The sequence below is a fragment of the Elgaria multicarinata genome, chromosome 9 (genome assembly GCF_023053635.1).
Source record: "Elgaria multicarinata webbii isolate HBS135686 ecotype San Diego chromosome 9, rElgMul1.1.pri, whole genome shotgun sequence".
NCBI lineage: Eukaryota > Metazoa > Chordata > Lepidosauria > Squamata > Anguidae > Elgaria > Elgaria multicarinata.
In genome coordinates this window covers 64,692,714-64,711,478 of record NC_086179.1, presented here as the reverse complement: position 1 = coordinate 64,711,478, position 18,765 = coordinate 64,692,714, and the positions used below count along the sequence as shown (strand labels likewise).

Genomic DNA, 18,765 nt, shown 5'->3' with positions numbered 1-18,765 from the left:
AATTGCACAGGGTCTCTCTTCCTACAGTACAACTCAAAAGAAGGGGAATGCCAATGCACGCAGGTGTCCAAATTGAGACCCAGCTGAAAGCCAGAAAGGCGTGGAGCAATGAGCTAACATATACGTAAACTTTTACTCTTCTGATGCTTTTAAGGAATGTATGATTCACAAGTTGCTTGTCATTGGGATAGATCCAAAAGTTTATTCCCAGCAACACAAAGAGCTTGGATTCAACAGAGACTTCCACAGATGCAAGTGGAGATATAAGGGTCCCTCAATTTGGGAAACTTTTGAAACATGAATGACATCTGTTAACTCAAAAGATTTAGTTAGGAAATGATTTTTTCCCCATCATTCTGAATTTTTCCTCATATTTTGTCCATGTACTGTGATATAAAGTTTTTGGAAATAGGTACTGGGAGAAAGATATTAGATGACAGAATATGCTATTAGGCACCATCTATTTAAAGGACTCTGTTGCTAAAGAACACCCTGAGTTGGTGATATGCTTGTTAACTACAGCAAAAGTCCATAGTGCCTGTAATTGGAAAAAGTGTTAATCCACTTTCAGTGTTTATATAAAAGAATCTGGATAACTCCATTAATGACCAAACTGGCATATTATAGAGAAGTCAAAAACAGAAACAAGTAGAGAAATTTCATGAAAGAAGGATTTAATTTGTTACGTACTAGAACAACAAACATCACGATAATGTATATCCTTATGCACTATAATGAAGTGTTGTTGTTTATTCGTTCAGACGCTTCCAACTCTTCGTGACTTCATGGACCAGCCCATGCCAGAGCTTTCTGTTGGCTGTCGCCACCCCTAGCTCCCCCAAGGTCGAGTCCCTTTCAATAAAAAAAGATTTTAAATAAAGAGGAATCATTTTAATTGAAGCTCATAAAACAGAGCTGCAGTTCACATGACCACATGTATTATGGACTAGCTCCAAACACCATAAGGAATTGCTTGTCCCTCTGTCTGATGTAGCTGTCATTAACTGACTGCCATGCATGCATAGTGCTTTTTGTTATTTTATCATGTGAACACATGGCCAGTCCAGGAGATGCAAGCTTAGCATTCAGCTGTCCTCTACCACCATCTCAAATGGTTGTGGAACTTGGCCTTATAACATATGGTGGTGGTTGCTGATCCTTCTGGTACCATGTGCTTTCCACCAACTATAAAGACTTTAGGGTATCTCCAGCTGAAGCTGAAGGGATACTGGAGAAGAGAGTTGTCTGGTTAGCTGATAGGTTCAGTTTTTTTTTTTCTTCATAGCCATTACAAAATGTTGCTTGATCTGCCCTTGGCTTTTGATTCATGGCAGATTGCTTGTATTCCTCTTCTAATAACTAGAAAGAAAAGGGGATTTGTTTGCTGTAAATGAGACTGCCTTGGCTTAATGAGACCTAGCCAGATATGCAGCACATCTGATCTAAACACACCCATGGGAGAGATCAGGCTGGATTAATATTCTGATTTAATAGTTTCATTGGCTATATTGATACAAAGGAAGACTCATTCTTGATGGTCAGATTACAGACTATGCAGGTTATGTATTATTTGTTTAGGTTGAAGACTATATTAATTAATTACTTAATTAAGATCAATTCTGCACTGCCTTTTGGTTAGGGAACCTCCAAGGCTGCTTACATTAAAAGAATTGGAAACTAGCCCAAACATACAGTAACTACTTAAAAACATAAAATTTAAAAGAATAACATTTAAATCAATCAAGTCATACACAAAGGCCAAACAGACTGAAAGCTTCATCTTATAAAGAGCCAAGTGCTTGCTGAAAAAAGCAGGATGATGTCATGTTGGGACAGTCCCATGATTGTCAGGGAGCCTGTAGAGAGAAGTAAAATTCCAATAGACTATAGCAACTCCTCTTCCAGGTACCCTAATGATGAACCAGGTACCTTGGTGGGCACAACTGGAGAAAATAACTCCTTCCTTCTTGCTTACCAAGATTATACATGCCAGATTGATTGCCTCATCTATTATTAGATCATGGATGAGAGACCTCTTATTATGCAACAATCTGGCATTTTAGAGCAGCATCTGGAGACCCAAGGGGAGGCTGATAGAGCAACCATTAAACCTCCAGATGGGAGGAAAACTGGAGCACGGCACAACTGTTAACTATCTGGGCCATTTTTCCCTTACAAGACCCTTTTCTTAATGCCATATCTCCCCCTTTCTATGATCACAATAATTCCCTCCCCCAGATGCTCCCACTTGGCCCCATATCCACTCTCTCACGCACATGATCAAGCCTCAAGAAGAAGGCCAGTCCCCTGCCAAATACTCTGAAGACCAGATTGGTGTCACCCCTTTGGTGGAATCTCACAATATACAATCCACCATTTAACCATTGATTGCAGCCTCTGATTGTGTGATACAATTTCTCAGCAAGTGCTGGATGTATGTAATATAGTAATGTATGTATGTGTTTGGGATTGTCTGTTTGTTATTAATGTTTTTATTGGTTCTGGTCAATGACCGTAATAAATCTATTAATCATTTATTCAATCCACCATTCAGATATAACTGAAGATTATATAATCAATGCATTGGCATCCCATAACTATGCGTACTTTCCCTTCCATTTTGAGTGTTTCCCCAATATCATATTTTAAAAGGTTTCTATTTTACCTGTGATCTAATATAGGATTGATCACCAAGGGCAGAATTGATTGCAAGTATTGGTTTTCCTCTACCAGCATGACAAGGAAGATCATTTGCCACTCAGCTGGCATAGAACCTCTAGAATGTGCAAATGTCCACAGTCACTGCCAAGTTTCTAATCTAATCCAGTCACATGGCACATCTATTGACTGGATATTTATAGAGTAGACAATCAATAGATGGGGTAGATGAGAGGTAGAGCATACCATGTGGAAAGCATTGTGAAACCTGCTGACAGAATAATAGAATGAATGCCTCAGCATCCATGAAGGTTAGGAGCCCATAACCCTAAATGTATATATGAAACCCTTTATGCACACCAACCAACAACCTAATGAGGAGATAATCCCACTGTAGAAAATCCAAGGAAAGTAACCCTCTTATCAACCTCTCTTCCCCCTTGAAAGGCAACTGCCTTTCTTCGTGCCTATCAAAGCCCCTTCCCAGGATCATTCCCCTTCTTTTGTAAAGTCCTTCACATCCAAGTGCCCCAGCACTTCAGTGGTCTCTTGGGATTCCTGAACTACACTGCCTCCATTCCCTTATTTCTCTCTCCATTCCCTTTCTTCCCCAAGTTCATTGGTTCTAAGCTGCTTTCTGCCTTGTGTCCTAAGATCATCACCCACTTCTCCTGCATTCGGCCAGTCAAAGAGGGCCTGGTTAACACTGGGAAGAGTATTCCTCAAGGACACCCATCTGCGCTAAATTTCTCCAAGCATTCATCTTCCAGAAGGGTTTATTCCCTCAACATGTCAGAGCAGCATGTAGATGTATTTAAAGACATTGTGTCATGAGCAAGCACTGTAAGAGCAACTTTGCTACACTGGCAAAGAAATGTAAGGATTGGATGTAAAAATTCCTGTACCAATGCAAAGTCACAACTGTGGCAGAGCATTAGGATATATCCATGCTGGGCAGGGCTTAACTCTACTGCACAACTGATAGGCGCCTTCAAATGTTGGCCCACAAAGCTGTCCTATAAATAGAAACGGGTGGAGAAAAGATATTGTAGGGGCTGGTCAGAAGATGACTCATAGAATGCCAGAGAGCTACCTGATACATTGTAATACACAGATATAATGGGATTATAAGTGAAAGGCAGCAGGCCTGAATCGCCACAGTTACGTCACACAGGATGCATCTGTATTGCTAGCTGTTAACAATCAATGATCATAATCCTGTATTAAAATATTATAACATCTCTCTCTCTCTCTCTCTCTCTCTCTCTCACACACACACACACACACACACACACACACACACACACACACTCACACCAGCACTTTTCAGTCCTTTTGAATTTAGGCATTTTCATCCTTTGTTTCAAACATAAGGGTAGAACCTTATCCTTAAAAAAAGCATTCAAACTGAAAGAATCATGCATTTTCAGGACACAATAAATGAGCACTTGGGGGGCAAAAGCTATATAGAAAGGATATTAAAGAAAGCTAGACAGCTCACATTGCTCATATAGGAATAGTAGGGAGAAGAGTGGAATCAGTGCTATTGTCCTTTGCCCCAAGTGCAGATTATAATTTATTTCAATTTGTAGTAGATATCCAAAATGCTAGTTGAGGAAGAGTTTAGTTTTAGCAGTTAACTACAGCCTCAGGTTATTGAAGATTTGTATTGGAGCTGTGAAGCTCTCTAAAATATTATATAAAGATGATGATGATTAACATGTATCCTAAATTATGTCTGTTCAGTGTTCATTAACATGATTCACTGATAAAGCATAGAATCTCTCTGCTCTAAAAACAAATGCACATATGCATAGGAGCCCAAATGGCATCTTTCGGGTCCATTGCATTTTGACACAATAACACAAAAATCTCACACAATTCAGAAATCCTTAACAAGACATAATAATAAATAACCCAGAGTGGTAATCTATAGTTCTACATTTGAACCAGCTTTTTCCTATCTGCTGAATGTAAGCTTGCTGTATTACTAATAACTACCATTTCATGATGCTTTAATTATGACAAAGGCTCAGATTTTCAAGTTCTTGAGTGTGGGTATCACCTTCAAATTGGAAATTTTCATAGCAATATATCAGACTGAAGGCCTTTGGAGAACAGACTAACATAGTTAACAAGCCATTGCTCCTATTAATAGGACAGGGTCCCTTTTGCAATGTCAACTGTAATATTAATCCTTGTTTCAAATCACAGGATCTCAAATATCAGCTGCCACTACTCAGACGGGTCTCTTTCGGTTTATATCAGAGAACCCAATGGAGTCTTTTGAAGAACCTGGTCATATTAGTAGCGAGAACTTATTAGAAGTTCCTACTTTAAGCGATTCTCTCTCAGAAGATGAAGATGTTAAAGCTACGCTCCAGCCTCGTTTCTCTCCCAGCCCCCGAAGGCGCAATTCAGATTCTTCTGAAGAAATGGAGCCGGAAACCCCATCAACCATTGCAAGAAAAGTTTCATTTGCTGATGCATTTGGTTTTGATCTGGTATCTGTTAAGGAGTTTGATACCTGGGATGTTCCAATTACATTACCAAATGATGACTTAGAAGTTGAAGTTGTGCCTGTGGAGGAATTCTATTTAACTCCACTGTTTACACCACCCACCACACAAGAAGAGCTTTTGCAAAAAGTACGTGCACAGAAAGTATGGCTTGAGTCCATGGAGTTTCTACCGGGAATAACATGTATGAAGGGCATAATTCGAGTTCTGAATGTATCCTTTGAAAAGTTGGTCTATGTTCGAATGTCTCTGGACAACTGGCTGACTTATTACGACATCTTAGGAGAATATGTGCCTAATTCTTGTGATGGTGAGACTGACCAGTTCTTGTTCAAGATTTCATTGGTTCCTCCTTACCAGAGAGACGGCGCGAAGGTTGAATTCTGTATACGGTATGAGACATCAGTGGGAATATTTTGGGCCAACAACGACAACCGTAATTATATTTTGATCTGCGTTAAAAAGGAAACTGCACCACCATTGCCAGAGGATAATCAGCTGCAGAGAGAAGTTACAGATAAAAATATCAGAGGCTGTTTAAAGGCAACAACAAGCAGGTGAGGCTGTTTCTGACCATTACTTACCATAAAAATAGCAATACAAAACTTCTTTCAGTTATAATTTTCAAAGAGAAGTTTCCCATCTCTCCAAAGAAGGAGATATTTTAAATAACTTTTCAATATCTGTCATTGTGCTTAATTTTGCTCCCCAGGCTCTGTTGTCACCTGTGGTTTTAGCATTAAAAGGACTTTCCTGCTTCCATACCAGTTTAAATAAAATGTGTTTAATTACAATGTATTATTCAGAGAAGTTAACTTTCTGAAGCAATGTAATTAATCTAGGAAGGACTGAACAGAAGGTAGATCTCCATGTATTTCGGACTACAACTCCCAGAAGTCCCTGGCAGCATGGCCAATGGTCAGGAATGCTGGCAGTTGAGGTCCATGACACCTGGAGACCTATTTTCTGCCCACCCCTGGTCTAGGGTAGAATATTACCGAGATGAACATTATGAAAAGTGCATGAAAGCCATACAGGTAGGTGTATACAGCTGGATCTGTTCACTAATTGCCATAGCCAAAAAAGGGAGAGACCCTACAAGACATCCCCCACACACAAAAAAGCCAAAGGCAAAGTGGTAGGAAAAAATGCTTAATACAATAAAGGAACTTTTAATACAATAAAAGAACTCTTTTATTGTATTAAACATTCTTTTTCCTAACCATTTGAATTTGGCTTTTATTTTGGACACTAATTGCCCTATGCAGAGGTTCAAAAGTCGATGCATGGAGAGACCACATGTACCAGGCCACCTCTTCCACCCTTGACCTTCCTACTTTGAGTGGGAAGCTCTGAAGGGAGATTGTAACTGTGTTCAGCTGAATGCAGTTACAGTTCTTCCCACCACCAGGACCCCTGATTGTTCAGATTTCCTGATTACGGGGAGAAGTATTACAACATTCAATTGAACATGGTTACGATATCACTTCAGGCAGAAAAGCACGTGGGTAGAGGGGTGGGCCTGGGGTGCATTGCCCTGCAGCTCCTCCGCACTTAGGTTTTTGAATGTGGAGCCTGCTTAGATTTTGATCTCAGTCGCATGCAGTTTCATATAAGCCCTGCATTGTTGTTTTGTCCTAAGGACAGGAATGTGTTTTGATCAGATCAGAAACCTTTGAAATTTAGGATTTTAAAGTATTTCATCAATAAAGAAAATTTGTGATATAAATAACTTGATACAGGTTTTGGTTGCTCCAAGAAAAGCAAGAACAGAGGGTGGTTTTGTTTTGTTTTTTAAATCACCACCGGGATCATGGTCTTTCCTACTCATTACTGGTTGATGTTTTGATGGGAAGTATAGAAAAGGTATTAATACAGAGTCCATAGCAGTATAATCATCTCCACACTTCAAAGAAGTCAGTTGCAGTTTTACACTGTTATAAAGCCAGGTGCCATCTTCCTCATGTACTACAACTTACTTTGTTTAAATCATAGAGGCTTTGCAATTAAATAATATAATGCACAGAGCAGCTTTTTCAGTTGCACCACTGGCTATCCTTAGTTGTGCAGTTCTTGGGATCCCAGCCCAAATCTCCAAGGGCCTAACATCTAAGTGGCAACTGGACAGCCATCTGTCAGGTATGCTTTAAGGTAGATTCCTGCAATGAGCAGGGGGTTGCACTCGATGACTTTGTAGGCCCCTTCCAACTCTACTATTCTATGATTCTATCATCTGTTCTACTTTGGAATTGGATTGGGAGCAGGGGCTGGCATTAAGGGTAGGCATGGTTGGTTGGGCATCTGCTAGGGGTCCACTGTTTAGGTAGGTTCCACTGACAATCCCCCCAGGAATTGCTCCTCCTCCCCCCGCCTTGCAATCTGCTTGTTCATCTGCCTCTTGCCTTGGCTGAGACAATGGTGGTGGTGAGAAGGAGCAGTCCATGACACTGCCTCTTTGCTCACTGCCTCTCTGCCTCTCAAGTAAGCAAGTAGCAAGGTTGAGAAGGAGATGAGCAGCGTGAGCAGCTGCTGACAATGGCAGTGAGAATCTAGACCCACTGAAGGAAGGGGCTCATTGAGGGTATCTTGCCCAAGGGGCCTCAAAATCCTGGAGCCGGCACTGATAAGGGACATGTATACTCGGTCTGAACTGAGCTCAGGAAATGGCACTGGCTGACTTTCCTGTGGTCTCTTTAGTGATGTAGCTATTTCAATGGCAATGAAATATTTCCATAGTCTTGGGCATGATTCTAAGGTCAAATAGAAGCCTGGAAATTTGCTTTCCAAGTGAAGAACTCTTTAAGACTCAGATTGAACAGGATAACAGCAGACTTTTTGGGGGGGGGGCACATGTCTGTCCTGATCGCTTATAAAGCAAGTGTTGGAATAGGGTGGGTGGGTCCAAGCTAACAGTAAAAGAAGCATACAAGACAGGAATGTTGAAATCAGTCTGGCACTTTTCTCTATTCCTAGCTCACATTTGGCATCAGAGCTGGGAAAGGAAGGAAAAAGTACTTGCAGCACCCCTCCCACACTTCTGCTCTGAAATATTACAGCAAATTTAACTCCTTGCTTCCAGAAAACACTAACTGCATTGTGGCCCAGGAACATGCTAGTAATCAGTTTGGTTACGATCAATGGGGCTTGTCGTCAGGATCAGTGTTTTAGACTGAGGTGCTTGTCTGTCAGTTAAAGTGAGCCTTTCCCCTTGATATAGGTATCCAGGTTCATTTCCTTCTTCAGCCATGAAGCAAAATGGTATCATGCAACTCTCTCTCTCTCTCTCTCTCTCCCCTTCTCCCTGCATTTTTTCTTTTACGGGTTGTTGTGAACACAGACAAGACAATATTGTATTGTGTGCTGGGGGAAAAAAAGACCCAAACAATAACATTAAATATTATGACATTATTATTATTATTATTATTATTATTATTATTATTATTATTATTACTGCTAATAGCAGCTACTGGACACTGGACCATCCCATACCCTGGCTATGCATTCCTGAAGAGTCAGCTTGTCATAGCTGTGTCCAATGATATCCAGAAGTTATATCAGCCATGGATGCTGGCAGACTGTGTGCTGAGCCAGAAGCTGGGAACTGAGCTGGCGAGTTAATGCTCCCCTATGCCTTCAAATGGAGCTTAGAAATCTCCACGGAAAGGAGAGGAAAGAGGAGAGCTGGGCTGAAATGACTATAGGCTCCTGCAACCTCCACAGGTCTTAAGAATGTTGATGTTCCAGGTCTCGTAAGAGTCCAAGGAAGGGTGGCAGAGATGTCTTGAGCATTCGAGAGGTATCAGAGCCTGGAAAGTTTAAGTCCCATTAAAACTGATATGACTTAAGTTAGTCCTGACTAATTTAGGTCTGATTGATTACATTAGGCTTACTTTTAAGAATGTCCAAATCTGGATCCAACCCCTGGAGTGGGAATATGCTTACCTATTTTACCTGTGAAGACTCCTCACTTGTACTCTGTATATAATGAAATGGTACGCCTGTAGCTTTGCTGGGTTTGTCGCATCATTTGTCACACCATTTGGGGGCCCCAAATGGCACAGCCTTGCCTCTAGCTTACATCTGCAGTGTGTGTGTGTGTGTGTGTGTGTGTGTGAAAAATTAGCAAAGAGAAAATTTGTGGTATAGTGTGAGGTCCATTCCATCACAGGCTTAAGCAGTTATATGAGGGACACATACTTTACAATCGTGGACAAGGGGCCACAGATAGTTTATGCATCCTTGGGGGGATCTACACTACTGCTTTAAAGCGCTTTATAATAGTTTTGACAACTGTTGGGGCCCAGGACACACTGCATATACAGGTTTCAAAATGTTTTCAAAGCGCTTTAAAAGCAGTAGTGTAGATCCCCCCTAAGAGTGGTTGTTGCCTTTGCAATTCTCTGAGTGAAGAATTCTATATCAGAATCTGGACATTGATGTAGGATTTTGATTCCGCAGCAGGCTGGCTTTTCCCAAGTCGCATGGATTCTGTAAACTTTTGGATTTTACTTTCTGGAATTTTATGCAAATTGAGTCACAGGCTAAAGCATGAAAATGTAGGGGGAGGGGAGAGGCAAATTGCATATTTGCACAAATGCGGGAAACTGGAAAAAACCAATTCTGTCAATGAGCAGACAACAGAATGAAAGGCACCAGACAATCTGTAAAGCACAGATGGAATGGTGCTGTACAACCCTAGATTCAAGTCCGTATGGTTGTGTTGATGTTTAAAAATGTGAAGGCAGGGTCTCCAAAAGCCTTAGTAACAATCCATACATTTAGCAAAATTGCAGGATACAATTATCACAGAACTATATGCTGTCACAATGCATGTAGATCATCACATATCTGAGTTTAGCGCATTCTCCTCCTCCTCCTCCTCCTCCTCCTCCTCCTGTTGCACTCCGTGTTGCATAATAATGAAAAATAGCACAACCTTGCCTATAGCTTACATCTAAATACATATATAAAACAAATATTAAAATTTGCCTGCAGATGTACGTTAAGGAAGAAGATTTTAGCCAGGCCATTTTTGTGACACACTTGTTTTACGCATATAGGGAGATTGACAGTGCAATACTATACATCTCTACTGAAAGGTTCAATGGATTTTATTCCCCCAAAATAGGTATAGAATTGCAGGCTTAAGACTTTCTAGTGCATCTTGCCAAAGCCTTAACTTGACAATGCCAACAGCTGCTAATGGGCTTTCTGAGAAAATAAAGTTTGCCTTGCATTTCCTTTTACATTATTGTTTTTCATCAATTTGTTTAACCAAAAGAAAAACATGACTTACAAAGGTCTATTTCTTTGCATCATTCAGGATAGTTGCTAGCTACAAGCCCTAAATTGAAAAATCGCCCTGCAGTCAGTCTGTGGATTTGGCTAAAGCCTTTTGCTATTATTAGCAAGTGATGATGTGCATGGTCTTTACCAACAGAGCAGCTGTTCCCTGCTACCGTGAGGGTGGGTTTTGCATTTACAGGGTGACAACTGAGAAAACAACACTTCTGCTGTTGCCAGGTCCTCTTTAATATCCCTTACACTGAAGCAATAGCTACTGTTAAGAGACACAGTGACCTTGTTCAGACAACACGCTAAGCCACAGTGGTTAAGTATTTTGAGCTAAACATTATGTGTTGTGTGAACCATGACTGAACATGTCACGTGAGCCATTCCTAACCATGGTGGCTACATAACCATGGTTTAAACATGCTCACTGACCTAGGGTGACCATATGAAAAGGAGGACAGGGCTCCTGTATCTTTAACAGTTGCATAGAAAAGGGAATTTCAGCAAGTGTCATTTGTATATATGGAGAACCTGGTGAAATTCCCTCCTCATCACAATGGTTAAAGCTGCAGGTGCCCTGCCCTCTTTTAAAATGGTCACTCTAGAATAACCCCTACAGCTTTAACTGTTGTGATAAAGAGGGAATTTCACCAGGTTCTCCATATATACAAATGACACCTGCTGAAATTCCCTTTTCTATGCAACTGTTAAAGATACAGGAGTCCTCCTTTTCATATGGTCACATACACACACACACATTCTTTTCCTAATTCTTTGGTGCCAGTACAGAAAAATATATCCTATGAGATGCCCACAGACTGGCTGGTTAGCTCAATGTCAAGATACTATTCAGCCAACCATCCATGGAGTCCCTTCACCCATGACTCCATAGCCCACCCTTATTCAGCTGCCCAAGATCTCTTGTCTGTTTTCTTGCTTCCATTTGACCCTAGGTTGGATGTGACATTCACTGAGCAATCCTGGGTGGGGTGGGGTGGATGGTCTGCCACTTGCAAAGCTGCACTTGCTCACTGTGGCCAGGGAAGGAGGTACATGTGTTTGTGGGGGCTTTCTCCCATTTTTTAAGCTGATGTATCTTATTCTTCCCATTGAAAATTACTGCACCAGCCACAGGCTGGGTTATTTCCTGAGCCTAATCTGGGGCCATGTTGGGGGAATGAGGGGTCTTTGGGTACAGTGAAATCAAGGCTGCCTCCACCCCACTTCCAGTACACATCTGGAATGCCCCATGTAAGTTCTTAATGATGGCAGGAGCACTGTTGGCGGCACTTCTAAGTCATCCGAGTATTCCACCAGTGTTCTAGGGGCTTCTTGGCTACATGTGCCATTGCACCTGTGGAGCTCCTCTCCATCAGCAGTGGGGACCTTCTGCCCCATTCCAACCTGTCCCATCCATCCATCCATCCATCCATCCATCCATCCATCCATCTATTATTATTATTATTATTATTATTATTATTATTTATTTATTTATTTATTTATATAGCACCATCAATGTATGGTGCTATCCATCCATCCATCCATCCATCCATCCATCCAAGGTCTTAGGATTGCTCTACCTATCTCATCTACATTGATTTTCCTCTGTCTTCAGAAAAGATTTCCACTGTTGGCCAACTGTTGTCAGTATCTGTGTGTAGCATTAATTTTTTGTGTGAATCATAGCATCATAGGTAATGACTGGGGCAGTGTTGGGGGGATTCAAGAGGTTAACAACCAGGTAACAGTAAATTCTTAGCCCATTAAGCTGCTGTAAAAAACGTCTGGGCTCTTTCAGTGATGCTCCACGTAGCTAACAGTGCAGTCTGACTTGAAAGTATGGTCTACCGCATTAAACAGGACTTAGGATTGTGCTGTATTATGCACATTTTGTTCTAGGATTGCCACTTCAGGAATTGATTTGGACTCACTTCTAAATAAGCATGCATAAGATCAGGATGTAAGCAATAGCATGCAAACCCAAAGCCAAATAAATTCAGACATTTAAGACAATATGTTTTGAAAACACAGATATCAAAAGTGGTATTTTTGCATCAGCTGGAACCTGAAAAGGAAAACCTTTCATACAAGCAGCAATGGAGCTCTACAGTATGTTACATGGTCATACAATAGTTGAGAAAAATAGCATGCTTTCAAAATCCTTCTTACATACTGCCTGCACCTAGAAAGGAAAAGGTATTGTTCTTCTGTTAGTGGAGAACAGTGGTAGAAGCAATGGACAAAAGCAAGACGCAGGACATTTCTCTTTCCCCAAAACACTATGCTTAGAGCTTCACTTAGCTGTGTAATCTGAAGGTAAAATGTGCATTTGGCCAGAACACTCATTTGCATTACAAAGGTCTCTCATCCACTTTCTCCTCCATACCAGAACATGATCTTTTTATTTTCTCAGTATTTTAACACCTAATTTAACTTAAATTTAAACTTTGCTGTTTTAATTCCGTATTTTAATCTATATCAATTTCTGCTGTGTGGTTTTATCCTGGTTGTGCTTTTTAGATTGTATTTTGTATTTGTGTTTTTAGACTTAGTTGTTTTAAGATCAGGCACTGAAATAAACAGCAAGAGAAAGGCTCAAAGACAGATTTAAATGTGTGGGTAGGTGGATTGTCCAAGAGTGAGTTTGTTGACAGGGCTGGGCAGAGGGTGGGCCAGTTGGCATGGGCCCACGATTTTGAGGGGGGCTAGTCAATGGTGCAAGAACGTTTGAATGGATTAGCAATTTTGAACACTGACACTGACAAGGCAAAGTAGCTTGATTTTTCTGTTGTTATTGTTGTTGTTGATGACGAATTTGCCCAAAGAAAAGCATGTAAAGTATTTCTGAATGTGGAGAAGTGATGTCTTATAAACATCTTGAATAAAAGTGCTTGCCATTACCTTTTTTTATAAATCGTTCTAGTTCATATGTATTTAGAACTGATTAAAAAAACTTAATGAGCAGTTTGAAATGGGGCCTACATTTCCCATCTGGCCCGGGCCTATTACCAGCTTGCCCGTCCCTGTTTGTTGATGCCATCTGAAAGACTAGGTCTGTTGGCATTCAATGATGTGTTTTTCTTTGCAGTTGGGAGGGAAGCAATGGCATTATCAGGCTAGGGCTGTGTCAGACCAGCACAACTGTTGTCAACCAATAATACTGGACTTTGTTCTTCATTTACCAAGCTACCAGTTTTACAGCCAGCCACTTTATCTCTTTCTGTCACACAGGATTAGGCTTTCTAAGCAACCCAATAATATTTATTATTTCTTACTTAAACAGTAATGCCTATCAACAACCCGCTGTGATGAATTTTCAAATCACTTTGATGATAAAATTGCTTGCATCCACTCTGACTTGGACTCCACACTGAGAATGGCCCCTGAGGTGGTGATTGAGGCAGCCACTTGTCCAGTTTTGATGGATGAGTTTCAAAGTGTTTCATACTGAGGAGGTTGCCAAATTGCTTAGAGGAGTGAGGCCAACCACTTGTTTGTGAGACCCACTTCCATCCTGGCTGATCAAAGCAGCCAGACGAGAATTGGCTAATTGATTGTAAATAGTTCTTTGAAGGGGAGTTAAGTTCCAACTGCTCTAAATATAAAGCTGTTGTAAGACCACCCCTGATAATTATTACTCATTTTTTTCTGAACTTCCTTTATTGATAAGTAGGGCTGTGCACCCCCACCCCCCGGAACTGCTTCGGATCCCAATCCGGACCTTCTGGATCAGGGCCGAACGGGTTCAGGTCGATCCGAACCTCCCCCGATCCAAAGTATCTCAGCTTTTGCATGGGTTTTCTTCTATTCTAAGAGGTTGAAATGCCTCTCCTAAGGTTTAAGCAATGAGAGCTTTATACGAAGAATACTGGTACTTGGGGTATTTTGGCCCCACCCCTTTTGCTTTCAGCCCTGCCCACCACTGGAATGTGGCCTCTCCAAAGAGAAATTTGGGTTAGGCTGAAAAAGGTTGTTCAACACTCCTCAGCTTTGATTTGTACTTTAAAGATTGTTTCGATCTGGCTTTTAATTGGTGGTTTTGAAGTGTATTGTTGCTTTTTAAATTTATATTGTATATTGCCTTGTGGACTGAAATACAATGTTCAGTAGTTTAAATAAACAAACAAAAAACAATTTAAATGAACAAGCAAATGATATGTACATAAATAACTACTGTTAACTACTTCAGCCAACGACCAACCCAAGTATCTTTCTATTACTCATGATACAAAGGAGAATGTTTTCAAATGTGACTATGGTGTTTTCTAAGGCACCAGATACCTTTATTTTGTTCTCCCTGGAGCAAATGTACTCAACAGAATTATAATGCAACCAGCGCATAGATAAATTATGGAATTCATTTCCACAAGATGTAATAAAGGCCACCAATTTGGATGGCTTTAAAGGGAGATTGGATAAATACCTGGAGAAGAAGGCTATCAATGGCTACTAGTCCTGATGGCTATATGCCTATGTATATCGGTTGCTGGGGAACATGGGCAGGTGGGTGCTGATACAGTCATGCCCTGCTTGTAGGTTTGCCACAGGCAGCTGGTTGGCTACTGTGTGAATAGAACGTTAGACTAGATGGACTCTGGGTCTGATCCAGTATGGCTCTTCTGATGCTCTTAATGCACATGAGAAAGGAGAAGCAAGCTGCAAGTCCTTGTGGGACAAGACCTACTTGTCCTCCATTATAGATACTATTGAAACCTGGGCTTAGACGCTGTTAAGAAAATGTCCAACGTTTCTGGAAATATTCAATAGAATAATCAGATCTGGGAAAATCATTAAGCAAGCTGAAGGATAGGGCCCAAACAAAGCAAAAGGTAGGAAAGAATAAGTCCGGCTTAATAGTATGTATGTCCATACTTGGCAGGCTGGTTTAGTCAGTTCACTGCACTATTTCTCCACTCCATTCCCAAGCTAGGAAGCAAGGGCCAAGTTTGCTTTGAGTAATGGAAATTTAGCAGAGCACACATTTTAGCAGGAAATGATTTTTTGCTTGGTAGCCAATTGGTGTGTCTAACAATGCTGCCTGTAACCAATGGGTGTAAGTAAGCAGGCCACAGAGCATGACATGAAAGCTATATTTTAAGGGAAAGAAATGCAGGAAACGCTGCATTTTGATCCACAACTGGGAGAAAATACCAATCCCCTTTACTACATTTGGACTGCTCCTGATGTAAACAGACATGAATATCAAGCTGGTATATGGATATTTATCCTTTTTAAAAAAAGAAAGAAAGAAAGAAACAGTAAGATGATAAATGTTTGGAAAAAGAAATCTGCAGCAGCAGTTAATGGAGAATGGTTATTGAACGGTATGACATTTTTAGGCTTGCCTTTATGCACAGTAAATTATCTTTGGCTTGTTTTATAGTGAGGGAAATGACATAAATTAGATTCAGAAACAAGCTGGACTATACGGTATTATATTGTTGATATGTAACAAATTATTGTATATTTATTATTGTTTGAGACAATAATTGCTCATATTATTATTAAGAAATAATATGAAAAGAATACTTTTCTTTGATTTGCTTACTTGAACTTTGTTGCTTATAATTTTACTTATAAAATTAAGTAAGTACTCTCTATTTTTATAAATATAACCAGAATATAAAGGCCCACTAGAAGCCTTTTCAGACCCAATATGTACATTATTCAGAATTTAGCTACTATTCAGTGTGACTTATTTTTCACAACAAGCCACCCAGAGAACTCATGGTTTGTTGTTGGGTTGTTCAGGGTAGATAACAAGTTAAACTGCATGGTTAATAAGCCATCCTGATTGTGCTCAGACATGATAACCCACCCTGCAGAAAATGTGCTGAATTCAGACACCACACTAACCCACAGTTCAACAAAGAATCTGTGGTTCAAAACAACCCATACTTAATCACTGAGTTTGGTTTAACATGCTGTGAGAACAGTCCCTATGACTAACAGTTAATTCATGACCATAGTGACAGCAAATAAATAAATAAATAAATAAATAAATAAATAAATAAAATACAGGGTACTGTGTGAAGGCTTGTACAGGATCTTTTCTGACTGCAACCATATTTCCCTTTGAAATGTCAGACACATTGTGGGATTTGGGGTTTAAAAGTTGTAGCTGTCTTGTGACAGAATTTCTACTCTGTGTCCATTCAATACTAACTCAGCTGTGCCACATAGTTATTCTTTATATTTTTTGGAATAGCTCAGAAATCTGTCAGTACTGAGTGACAGCAACATATCTAACCATTAACACAGAACATAGGAAGATGCCTTATACTGAGTCAGACCACTGGTCTACCTACTGTAGGTTAGTATTATCCATACTGAATAGCAGTGGCTTTCCAGGGTTTCAGGCAGAGGTCTTTCTCAGTCCCACCTGGAAATGCTGGGGACTGAACGTGGAATATTCTGAATTCAAAGCAAGAGCTATACATCCAGTGGGAAGACCATCCGTGTTTCCCATACCTCCTTCCCATGGTCCCAGCACATGAGCTACTCATTCTCCACGGACGAAGAAGGAGATGAGGGAAAGGGCCCCATTATACCCTATGGACAGCTTTGTGTGTGGAAAGGGATGGATTGTGCCCTTGGTATTTTATCTGTCAATTAAAAAAATAGACTATTATTACTGTGTTGAACACACACACACACACACACACACACACTCAGGGCCCTGAGCTGGATTCTACCCACCTCTGCTATGATTTCTAAAATATTAAAACAAGTGTGGGAGAGTTGGTCATCTGTAAATTAATTCCAGTCCAAATCCCAGTGAAACCAATGAAACAAGTTAGTTGCAATTAAGTTAAATCCCATTTCTTGGGACACATGTCGAAATTTATCCGGACTGCAAACTTAGTGTAGACTTTGAAACTTGTATTCCATTCCTGGAGCTCCAGGTATAAAGTAGGGCATAAACTGAAGTGTGTGTGTGTATTCAGTTGAGAGAATCTTCCAAAGAAACTTCTAGCTCCTTCAGTAACCATTCCATTAAGTAAGACTGACGTAATAGGGTTTTAAAAATGTGATCATCCAAGGACAGTTCAAGGACAGTCTTAACTCTTCTTCACTTGACTGCCATATATCACTGCAATTTCATCTGCCATCTCTTTACATAAGTCCCTTGGTATTCACCAGCTAGGCAGTAAGACATAACACTACAGAAGGCAAGAACTCATGTGTTAGCAGTGGGGGGCCCAGTCCTTTTCTGCTGCTCCAAGAACAGGACTCCACTGTAGCTTGCCACACTAATATTTTATTTAAAGTTCAACCATTGCACCTTTCATGAGAAAAAGAAATTTCAAGCAAATCATTTTTTAAAAGTCTGTAAACTTTATTGAAGCTGTGGAAGGGAATTCTTGAATTGCTGCACAAAATAAAAATAGCTTTACTAATTTTTGTGACCCCTGTATCACAGCCTTTTTTGTGACCTAGTCTTCCAGTTCTTCTGTTCTACCAGCCTCGGGCCATTCTCTATATTTTGTGCCTTCATAGACTAGTTAATTCTGTGAATTAACTGAGTGTGTTATGAATCTGAGTAATATGTTTGTCTAGGTTCGCTTGGCCCTTGCTTACAGATGTTTTCTATACCTTTAAATGCAGGGCCGGTGCCAGACTATTTTGCGCCCTAGGCAAGGGGAGCTACTTTCACCCTCACCCCACCCCCAAAAATGCCAACTTTGTTTTTTAAGAACATATGTTTCCTGGAAAAAATAAGATGCACAAAACTTGAAACTACTAAATTTATTTTAAAGTGCAAGAAATACGTCATGCCAATTATAGCAAACAAATTGGAAAGGAACGTCTATGGGTCTAAAATGCATTATTTAATAGGAATATTGCCTCCAAATCATCCCCCCCAACTCACATGCGTGTGCACACACACACACACACTCAGCATCACTCACTCCAAACAAACACACGCATGAACACATGCATTCACTCAAAGACCCCATGTACCCCATTCACCTATACATTCTCTCTCTCTCTCTTCCGGGAGCGTTCCGGAAGTCCGAACATGGAGCCGCCCCACTCCCACCCCAGCATCCCTGGCTTCACTTCGACTGGGTGGGCGCGGGGTGCCATCTCGCCCACCCAGGCCCAGCTGAATCATCGGGCTGGCCCAGCTCACAGCCAACACGCATGAGTGCTGTGCTGTGCCTGGTGCCCCTCTTAGCTTGGTGCTCTAGGAGGCCACCTGAGTGGCCTCTATAGTAGCACCGACCCTGTTTAAATGTTCCAAGACACTAAAGGCACAATCCTATGCATGTTCAGACATGGCTGGGGCATG

General features: G+C 40.7%; 1 protein-coding gene across 1 annotated transcript in view; it reads left to right on the top strand.

Moving 5' to 3' along the window:
* The first annotated feature begins 4,883 nt into the window (after positions 1 to 4,883).
* PPP1R3A (protein phosphatase 1 regulatory subunit 3A) overlaps positions 4,884 to 18,765 on the top strand; it is a 33,105-nt gene continuing 19,223 nt past the window's right edge. Inside the window, exon 1 of the mRNA XM_063134033.1 lies at positions 4,884 to 5,734. Within this exon, the coding sequence (XP_062990103.1) occupies positions 4,935 to 5,734 (800 nt within the window). The 5' untranslated portion in view covers positions 4,884 to 4,934. The remainder of the gene's footprint in view (positions 5,735 to 18,765) is intronic.